Source organism: Doryrhamphus excisus, linkage group LG2 (genome assembly GCF_037039965.1).
Source record: "Doryrhamphus excisus strain RoL-2023G ecotype Guam linkage group LG2, RoL_Dexc_Guam_v1.1, whole genome shotgun sequence".
NCBI classification, from domain to species: domain Eukaryota; kingdom Metazoa; phylum Chordata; class Actinopteri; order Syngnathiformes; family Syngnathidae; genus Doryrhamphus; species Doryrhamphus excisus.
Window position 1 is genome coordinate 22,075,208 of NC_136358.1, and position 10,980 is coordinate 22,086,187.

Consider the following 10,980-nt stretch of genomic DNA (forward strand, 5'->3'; position numbering starts at 1 on the left):
TATGTATTGGATTTCTTATTACACGTTTGACATAAACAAATGGTGTCATATATTACTCTGAAGACAGGAAGCAATAAAAGCATCCGGCAAGCTTGTGTCAGCGACATTTCATTCGTTCCAAGATGCAGGATTTGACAGCAACAGCGATTACTTTGGTATTAGTGCATGAACGCCAGTCTTTGACATCAGTAGTAGAACGTGACGTCTGCGAATAACAACAATCAACCTGCCACGCTCCAAATAGCCAGCAGATGTCGCTAAGGCTGCTACTGACCTGGCCAGGCCGTTAGCAGCAATGAGTAGAAGGGAAGTCACATGTTTTGCAAAGTGCAAACGTTTTAAGAGGTCTGAGGGGAAACCGCCTGATGAGTGTTTCTGATTGGTCAGCTTTGACCTGAAAACAAAAAAACAAAAACTGAAAACCAGTCAGTTAAATCGTTATTGTGTAATGTCATCACAACCATTAGGTACTTACATGTCTTCAAAGTCATGAAAACACCTAGAGGAGAACCTTGTGAAGTAAAAGGGGGTGGGGGGGCACACATGGCGTCAGGTCCTGTTGGACATGATCAACGAGCTCTGACATAAAGGCTACCTGGGACTGGTCGATCACCAGCCAGCGCTCTGTGCTCGTCTGCATGTCCTGCCCATTCAGAGGCTCCCGAAGGCGCACGCGGACTTCCAGGCGACCGCCAGTAGGCTTGCGGCCATCCATCACCTGTCGGGAGGAGATGGTAGCCTCTAACCAAGCCCTTACACGCGCTGGGGAGCACGACAGTAGACAGTATGGCCGCTCACCTCTACGATCTCCCTGATTTCACTGTGAGACTCCAGTTTGTCCATCCTGACGTGGGCCGTCCCGATTGGCTTGTCGCTCCGCAGGAACCCACTTTGAGGAAGTCGCCAGTAGGTTTGATTTATGTAGCATTCATGGTAACAATGTGTAAAATGAAAACAAAACATTCTGTGTGAAAGGCACCAACACAGAAATGGAGGACAAAGTCCACATTCCAATTTTAAGCCTAACTATTCTGTGTGGAAAAAGACTGGGAAGACTCAAGTCAACCCAGCACACAAGTCACACATCCACTCAACTGGGTTCTGTGTGAAAGACCCACCCTTTGTGCAACAGCTCCATCTTGAGGCCTTTGGACGTCACCACCCTCCTGAAGCCACGGTGGTTGCGGTTGATGGTCAGGGTGAAGCTCTGATTGTATTCTGATCAGACAGGGAGGGTGAGAGGGGTTAACCATATGCGATGCACGGCGGATATTGTACTTCCTCCGCCAGGAAAAGCGTTTGCGTACACTATGAAGTGGTCTCGCCGCCCCTCATGTCACCTGAACTCACCTGGGCAGTTTGTATTCTTGACGACACTTGTTTTGTGCCTTTGTGGCTGCTCCTGGAGATGAACAGAGAAACACCAAACAAGTCAACAACCTAGTCTGACGGCGAGGAGGAGATGATGGGAGATAGGAGCTGGCTCACCGTGCTGGGGTAGGGGAAGTCAAACTTTACATAGGCATCTAAGTCGCCTGTTTGGATGCCTGTGGCGGATGCACATGATTCATTGTGTCAGATTATGAACTTATTATCTGCTAATTATCAGTGTGCAGTGGAACATCGTTGGTATAATTCGCTTTTTGATGAAACTTTTGTCTGGGTTTTTCTTACACTGTCTGATACGGCCAAACTAGTCCAAAGAATGGAATGGCCAAACACAAACCACAATATATGGTGGTTCTTTGAGAGTTAAGACACTACAGACAGATTCCCAATGGGGAATCCTTTCAGCATCTTTATGTGTGTGTGGTTTATTCATTTATACCATGGACATGATGAACAACTTGCTACTGTCTCCTTTCTTATAGTAACCCCAGAGCCCGGGCTTACTATACAGGAAGTATACAGCAAGTTCTTGTAAACAATAGCCATATTTGCCTTTATAGCCACGGTGTCGTAAATTCCGGTGTTTTTTTATGCTGTGAAAGAATGTGGGCTTGCACAGTGGACTAGTGGTTAGTGTGCTAGCCTCACTGCTAGGAGGCCCGAGTTTGATTCCACACTCTGCCATCTCTGTGTGGAGTTTGTGAGGGTCGCAAGGGTGCTGGAGTCTATCCCAGCTGTCTTCAGGCGAGAGGCGGGGTACATCCTGGACTGGTGGCCAGCCAATCACAGGGCACATATAGACAAACAACCATTCACACTCACATTCATACCTATGGACAATTTGGAGTCGCCAATTAACCTAGCATGTTTTTGGAATGTGGGAGGAAACTGGGGCGAACATGCAAACGCCATACATAGATGGCCGAGGGTGGAATCAAACCCGGGTCTCCTAGCTGTGAGGCCTAGGCGCTAACCACTCCCACACCGTGCAGCCCAGAATTCAATACAATTCAAATGAAAAGTCAAGGTAAAGTTTTGTCTGGAAAACATATCAAATTGTAACACACATGACAACCGCAAATTTTGTACACACACACACACACACTATGTGTACCACTGGGAGCAGGAAGATTCATCCCTTTCACAATAAGAACCACCATCTCCGTGCTGCTGAGGTCTGGGAACATCCTGTGACAGGCGAGCAGAAAGATAAGGATGTGGGCAATGACCAGAAGGTCAATCAGTGGAACACAGACCTCCATTACGACCAAACAAGAGTAGGAAATCAAGATCGTCAAGTAATAGTCCCACCTGACCATGTGGAAGGTTCTGTCCTCAAAGTGATGTTTGGGGGGGGGCAGGCCCTGAGTCTGGGACAGCTTCAAGACCTCCATACTCTTCTTACAAAACTCAGCCATCTTCTCAAACCTGACACCATAACACCATGTGGTAAATTTCATCCAACAACTTATAGTAGGTGTGACTCCCGTGGCGCTGACGGGTCTTACTTGGTGGTTTCGGCGACATTTCCCAGGTGAGAGAATTGCTTGGAGTGGTTCAGACATTTCTGAAAGGGCAACCATCATTAAAGAACACAAGAGAAAACGATCCTTCCTGTGAGGAGTCAGCGCCTTACCTCATGCTGCTCTTTGAGTATCTTGGCTAACTGAACGTAGACCTGCTCGGCTTTCTCCGAGAGGCTGACGTCACTGTGGTGCACCAGAACAAAGTCCTCATCTTCATCACCAGGGGGCGATGGCACCTGCAAGAAGGAGTCACATGACAAGGCCTGTCAGCCTCCAAGACATTTCACGAGTATCGAGTCAGTAAGTTGATTTACTTACTGTGCTCACGTCCACCGCTTGGCCGCCGCGCGCCGCTTCAATCATGGGCTCCAAACCCTTGGCGGTGCGGAGGAAGCTCCTGGCCTGCTCCATGTCGTTCTTCTGCTTGGCATGCAGAGCTGCCTTCATGTACTGCTTTTTCCTGCCCTCCAGAAACGCCAGCTGCTGGGCCGCTAGGAGGAACATGATGAAGAAGATGAGGGAACATAACGAAGAAGATGAGGCAACACGTCAGGCTTTTCTGCGACGAGACGGAGCCGTGACAGAGGACTGACCTCCTGCGGCGAGCTCTCTAGTGGATGTTCTCTCAGGTGAGGCTGAGGGGGACCTCCTCCGACCTTGGGATGAAGAAGGGACACTTAGCGTGCTCTTCCTCGGCTCCTCCGCAGGCTTTGACTACAACAGACATGGGAATCGTCGCATTGGTTACGAATCTTTTATCATACTGAGTCCCAAGTGCCACCCAGGGGTCCCTCTCCATTTTGTCAAAATACAAATAATTCATTATTAATACAATACATTATTACATATTGCGATTGTGCTCGCTCCCAGTTCACGATTGAACCGAGCACATTCAAAAACTGCAGCCCACCTCCGCCTCTTTTTCTTTTTCTTCATCTTCACTTGCAGCGGCATCGTCATTGGAAGCAATCTTCGTGGCGGCCTCCAGTGCAGCCACCAATGACTGCTCGGCCGTCGTCGACTTTTGGCCCGGGATCGGAGGAAAACCTGGAAAAGTGGAAAAAAACAAAACAAAATAAAACACAAATTAAGTGTGGTTTTGACACGTCCTTAAAAAAGGAATTGCACCTGGCGGGACAGGAAGCTCGTCAAAGTTGACCGTTTTTCCAGCTTTGTGAGATCGGATGGCGCTCTGGTATTGCTGGTGGAAGGAAGAGACAGATTGAAAATGATGTTAGATGTTTATAGGTAGAGGTCATTTGATTTGTTTTGTATACTTTACAGTTCCATATACTGTTTGTTTGTTTCTGATTGTATTTGGAAATAAAGGAATATGTAAAAAGTATGGATGCCACCGATTAATATCCTCCCATTGCCGTTAAAAAACCCAACATGTTATCGGTGTGTTCTGATAAACGTCTTTCAAAGCCGATGACAAAAAGCGGTCAGTAAAAAGAAACAGACGTTAAAGAATAATACATTACATTCAATATATGACAAGATGTTTTTTGGGACATGACCAGGTGTGCACCTTGGCGATGCGGTCGTGCATTCGGGCCTTGCGTTCGTCTCCACTGGCTTTAGCCTGAGCCGAAGCCTCCGTGTACTTGGCCCGCCTCTGCTCGAGGGCCTCCAGCACGTCTTGGGGGGCCTGGGGGGCTAAAGGCAGGATGACAACTACATAAATGTGTTGGTTTAAAGGGGAACTGGCATTAATTTTCTATTTTACTTCCACATGTTCTATATTGTTTGGAATTATGTTCTGTTGTTTTCTGAAAGCAAATATTAAATTAGGAAAAAAATTATTTTTATGTTGCCTCTTCTTCTTAGACAAGGAATTAGTTTTATAAGATTAGTTTTATAAGATATAAAAGCTTTATAATACTTTTGAATGCGTGTCGTTGGTGTTCACGGTACTACCGTATTTTCTGGACTATCAGTCACACAAGGCCAAAAATGCATAATGAGTTATAAAAAAACATACATAACATACATACTGGAGTATAAGTCGCATTATTTGCGGTTAATTTATGTTCCAAACAACTTGAACAAAACAGACATTACGTCCTCTTGGAAGGCAAATAAAAGAATAGAGAACAGGCTGAATAGGTGTAAGATATGCTAACACAATGGTTATTCAGATACACAAAAAATAAACATGAACAGAAAAGGTGTCCAGTGTTTATGGAACATAAACACTTTTTCATTTAGAAGTTGCTCTGGAGTATAAGTCACAGGAACAGCTGACCTATGAAAAAAAGTGTGACGTATAGTCCAGAAAATATGGTATCTAGCAATATGTATGTAAATAAGACATGACTTACTGATTTCTTTGGCAACTTTGACACCTTTCTGCTCTTCCTTTTGTCCCATTGCTAGTATCCAAAATGAGTTTATACTGTTCGTCAACATTTTGACAAGCTAACTCAGTTAAACGCCCCTTTTTTTCTGACGAATTCCGACCAAAAATGGTGGTGCCACATAGAAAAATGTGAATTTTTGACTAATTTAAAGAGGAACTCCACTTTTGGGGGAATTTTGGGGGAATCGTTCCCAATCCTTGTATGAAACATGAACACATACTTCTTTCCCTTTTCTGTGCATTGTAACACGAGAAAAGAAGCTCAATATGAGCTAGCTTATAATGCTGTCATTGGGATCCACCTATGTTGACTATGAAGCCATCTAAAAAAATAAAAAAAAAAAACTCTTAACAACATTGCATGGTTTGATATCCATGCTGTGATCATGCATTAACACGTACACTTGCAGTATTTTGATGATTTAAAACACTACCCAAACTATGCTAGCTCTGTCAACAACAACAACAGCAGCAGCGACAACACTTACGACGTCTGCTCCAATTGTGATGGCTGTGTCTTCCAGCACAAGATGTGTGCTCCAGTCTTCAGGTAAAAAAATGCTGATGAAAAACGAGCCTGAGGCGAGCGGTCAGCGAGGAATCGTGTTTTTTAGAGGGCTTCGTAGACGAAATAGGTGTATCCCAATGACAGCATTGTAAGTTAGCTCATATTAACTAGTTTTTTGTGTTGTACTACACAGAAAAGGGAAATAAATATGTGTTTATGTATATTCTTTAATATTTACGTAGAACATAATAACAAAGAATATAGAAGTGACCTTTTAGGCATTATCACTACAATGTTAGTATATGATGACGCTACCTGGAGTTGCTGCAGCTGGTGGAGCCACGGGAGTATCTTGCTTCACTGACGCAGTGGCACTCACTCCTGAGCCTTTGACACAATGAGACAGATTAACAATACGGAATTCCAGGTATATTTGACAAATAATGCTGCTAAGCAACCCACCCGGAGGCTGGGGAGGAAGACTGCTGAGGTCCACAGCTTGTCCTTGCTTCAAAGCTTCAATCATGGAATTAAAGCCCTGCTCCAGAAAAACACAGAGCATCAACACACAATAATGAACCATGACCATAGAAGAAAACAGCAAACGAGAAGTGAGTCCGCTGAGGCCAAACAAGCCTCAACGTGTCCATCTGCATTCGGAGTGCTCCATTACCTTACTGGTTTTGAAGTAGAGCATGGCTTGCTCCACATCTCCATCCTTCTTGGCCCTCAGGGCAGCCATCTTGTACTCTCTCTGCCTTTCCTGCAGCATCGTCAGCACTTGAAGTATAACAACAATGGAAGGCATGAGCGAGGAAAGGCTGGGGGGGGGGGGGGGGGTCAACTGAATTCCGTGTCCGTCTTACTACCTTGCGAGGGTCTGGCTTGCTCCTGTGAGGGCTCAGCGGGCTCGCTCGGAGTGATGGGTGTCGAGGCGGCCGAGTGTGGTTCCTCCGTGCTGGCAGGGGTGACAATCTCTGGCGTCGTAGCCTCACACTCCAACTCCTGATCTTCTGGCTTGGGAGGCAAAGCGATAGACGGAACAGGGTGCTGTGGCGGTAAAGCCGCGCTGCTCGGTGCTCCTGAGGCGACGGGCGGAGGAATCTGGGCCTCGCTCAGCTGACGGCCTTTCTTGACAGAGCCCAACATGGTCTCCAACGTCTGGAGGAGCAGCAGACATGAAGCACATCATCAGGCACTGATAGATAGTTATTATATTATCATTTTTACAAGAAATAAGGCTAAATTTATTGAACTTTCGATATGGGCATTTGCCACCAGTTTCATAACCCGCCTGGGAAATGCATTTGGAGGGCTTTCAACAAAACAATCAATCTGAAAAGAAAGGCCATACATTTAATTTCAAAAATATTAAATCATATGAATAAATAAGTCTTACTTTTCAATCAGTAGAAATAAATACCATTACTGCTCCAACCAACGCCTCTATTAAACAAAATAAAATAACAACAGGGGTCTCTGAAAAGAAAATATCGGCATTAACATCTGTGGCTGTAGGCAAACTCCACTCCACAAGATGGCGTAGCTGCATTTGAACACACAGTCAGCATCTGGCAGCTTCATCTAGTTCTGCATGGGCTTTAAAATGTTCCTCCAAGCAATCATCGTCCCATCCTCTTTGATTTGCAGGTAAATAAGCCTTAAGCTAGATGACAGTCTTTTAGTCACCTTCAGCCCTCGCTCCAGCCTCCTGGCTTTGGCGCTCTCGCCTGCCATCTTGGCGTTCTTCAGCGCCATCTTGTACATTACCAGCCTCTCCTCCAAAGTGTGCTGAACACTGCCGGGCTCCGCTGAGGGGACGTTTGTTTGCTGCGGTGTGAAGATGATTAAAAACATTAAAAACAGGTGCACAATGGTGGTTGTGCATTAGGAGCAAGATTATTATTATTATTATTAATTCATTCATTTTCTATCGCTTATCCTCACAACGGTCGCGGAAGGTGCTGGAGCCTATCCCAGCTGTCTTCGGGCCAGAGGCGGGGTACACCCTGGACTGGTGGCCAGCCAATCACAGATTGCACATAGATAGCACATATAGACAAACAACCATTCACACTCACATTCATACCTATGGACAATTTGGAGTGGCCAATTAACCTAGCATGTTTTTGGAATGTGGGAGGAAACCGGAGTACCCGGAGAAAACCCACGCATGCACGGGGAGAACATGCAAACTCCACACAGAGATGGCCGAGGGTGGGATTGAACTTGGGTCATCTAGCTGCGAGGTCTGCGCGCTAACCACTCCTCCGCTGTGCAGCTATTATTATTTTATTTTATTTTTTTTTAAATAGATGTATATATTTTTTTCTACAAAATTGGAATTGACATCAGGCATTTGGAGATGTAAAATTTTGAATAAATGTGTAACAGATCCATCCAATGTGTTAGGGTTGATGTTATGTTGATTTCCAGTTTACCCTGGCCTCATACTGGATCCGTGGCGGCTGCGGTCCTGATGCAATCCATCTTGCGGCAAACTGCCACTCAGACTGACTGTGGCGAGCGGCCGCTCTGGCTGCGGAAACTGCACTCACAGGCAATAACTAGCCTTGTATACAGGAAGTTCTTGTAAACAATAGCCCTATTTGACTGCACAGCCACTGTGTCGTAGATTTTGGTGTTTTTTTGGTGTCTTTTGACGTCATAAAATAAGTACAAAAGTATTAACCTATTTTATTTCATGTTTATTATAATTAAATTGACCAAAAAGTGCTCCGTCTGTGAGGACATAGAGGGATGCGGCAGCCTAATATATGTGATGAGTGATCTGTGACTGTTTAATTGGTGTACAGTGCCAGAAAGCATCCTTGTACATTAATATACAAAATATACATACATATATAAATATTTTTTATATATTAATAAACATTTATATATATTAATAAACCGTGCCGGTTCAGTTTCTAACCAGCATGAATGATGCTATGAGGAGGCGAGCCACTGTTTTGATTATTTTCGCTTTGACGGGTGATGCAGTGATGTAGTGACATTATCTCATACACAGCAGTCAGTTGTGTACTAACTCATCTGGATTTGCTACTCAACAATCAGAGGCAACGAGACAAAGAGAAGTGTTGCACCTGAGATGGTGGGGAAGGCTGAGGTGTGGCGGCAGCTGCAGCAGCGGCAGATGAAGACGAAACCACGACGGCCTCCTCGCTTTCACCCACCACTTCCTGCAGCTCAGCCTGAAGGGGAAAAGATAAGAGCAGCCGATACAAAGAAACCGACATCTTAACTTTGAAAGGCTGACTTTGATGATGAATATGAAAAATAGCATTTTGACTCATGTTAATTAATATATCATTCAAATAAAATACAAAATTAAAAGAAAGCCACCAACCAGGAGGTCTTCATCATCCTCAACATTGTTGTCATCTTCATCCTCATCCACATCTCTCATGCACGCGTCAGCCATTCTTGCAATGTCCTCCATTGGCAGGGGGCCTTTAGGATGAGAGATGTCAACAACTTTAATGGCTTTCACATCCTACTGGTCTTTCCAATGCAGTTTGTATTGGTGGAGAAGTGCAGGAGGCTAAATACATGCATGAAAAAGCCGTACATGTTGCCAATAGGTGAGCCCACAAAGAGTCAGTCAGGATTTGTCGGTCAGGATTTTGTGTTATTGCGATGCAACATTCAAACTCACTTTTCCCCTTGTGTCTCCCTCCTCCTCCAGCATTAGCAGCCACTTCGCCGCCGGTCAGAGCAGCCAGCTCAGCCTCCAAGTCTGGGTCGTCCAAATTCTCCTCCGCATCCATCATCATTTCCTCTGGATCCAGGTCTAGGAAAAGCCCCATCTGGGCAGAGAAGGGTGGCCTTTATCTTTAGAAATGGCGTCAATGTTTGTGGAGTTGTTACCTGCTTGGCTGTGGAGGCGCCTCTGCATTTAGGGAGCGGCTCTCTCCGTTTCTTCCCGAACATGTTGATACGGCTGCAAGTTGCTCGTCAGCGATATTCCTGTGAAGCAAACGTTCAGGCAAAGACACGGTGGGAAGAGTTTGGTTGTGTGTGTTTGTGTCAAGACGTCCGTGTTTACAATTAAAATCATGTGAGCGGCTGTCAGGTGGCAGTGGCAATGTTGGCTAGCTCGCCGTTAGCTTAATGGCTTTAGCAGCCTAAAGGCCTCCAAATGTTTCTTTACGAACAATGTCACGGCAAAGTAACTGTTAGCGGTTGGTTTAAAAACTACACCCACTTTGAGAAATGATTTAGTGATGTTTACCTGCTCGTCCACCATTCGTCAGTTAGTTTTGGGGAACTTGGATCTTCTTCTGCGGCTGCTGCTTGACAACGACAGGTTTGGAGTAAGTATGGGGTAGTGCTGCCCCCCTCAGGCCGGTACGCGACTGCACTGTGAACAACATTGTGTCATTGCTAAAGGAGGGGGGGTCTACGATGTTTATTTTTCAGCCCTTTGCATTGAGTTATGGATTCCTGTAGAGCAGCACAGAAAGCTTTCGAGATCGTCCAGAATCTGCACCTATTCCAGTTGTAGTCCTTGGACTTTGTGCTTCCCCACCAAAACGCTCAGTTTTAATGTGTTCCACCCACGGCCCGCCTCCGGGCACGCCCACTCCGCTGTGGTTGGTCACACTCACAAGTACTCAGAAGGACTTTCAATTAGAAATGGGATTTTTGGCTCTTTAGGGGAGCCGGATCTTGATGAGCCGTTCCTTTCAAAGAGCCGTTAAAAATGGCTCATTTTTATATTAAGTTTTAAGATATAATAACAATAATAATCGCTGGGAGGAATTAATTTAGATATACCACCAATATGAGTTTGAATTATTCTGAAATATTGATAGTAACCTTTTAAAGTCTGATCTGATTCACTGTAAATATTCCACAGGGTGGTGCTGTATCACGCTGCTTGACGGTGACGTGACTGTTTTGAATTACCCATTGTACAAATTCTGTGTATGTGTGTGTGTAAACCATGACTTGAACACGTATAAACATTCGAAAAACAAAGCTGGCTACAATGAATTTCATCCCAAAAAATAAACTGGGGGGGAGAGCGGTTCCCAGCTGCGAGTCGGTTCTCATCGTTCATGTTAACGAGCTGTTCAAAAGAAGCGGTTCTTTCGTGAACGTCACACTACTTCCAGTGTTATGCCAATAGCTGCCAGTTGATCAATGGTATCGGAGTTGATAATAAACAGCGA

At 45.1% G+C, this 10,980-nt stretch overlaps 1 protein-coding gene across 1 annotated transcript; it reads right to left on the reverse strand.

Annotated features, from left to right (window-relative positions):
* Window positions 1–92: 92 nt before the first annotated feature.
* On the reverse strand, window positions 93–10,376 carry cc2d1b (coiled-coil and C2 domain containing 1B). Its single transcript, XM_058062170.2, has 26 exons — window positions 10,038–10,376; window positions 9,674–9,772; window positions 9,462–9,612; window positions 9,153–9,256; window positions 8,890–8,997; window positions 7,475–7,615; window positions 6,655–6,946; window positions 6,459–6,565; window positions 6,248–6,323; window positions 6,101–6,172; window positions 4,447–4,574; window positions 4,044–4,116; window positions 3,826–3,962; window positions 3,509–3,629; window positions 3,234–3,406; window positions 3,026–3,151; window positions 2,898–2,956; window positions 2,701–2,817; window positions 2,504–2,577; window positions 1,489–1,547; window positions 1,351–1,402; window positions 1,119–1,218; window positions 799–889; window positions 596–718; window positions 476–511; window positions 93–394 (listed from the first exon to the last, which is right to left on the reverse strand). The coding sequence occupies exons 2-25, from the start codon at window positions 9,734–9,736 to the stop codon at window positions 500–502; spliced, it is 2,559 nt and encodes an 852-aa protein (XP_057918153.2). The 5' UTR covers window positions 9,737–9,772; window positions 10,038–10,376; the 3' UTR covers window positions 93–394; window positions 476–499.
* Window positions 10,377–10,980: the final 604 nt, after the last annotated feature.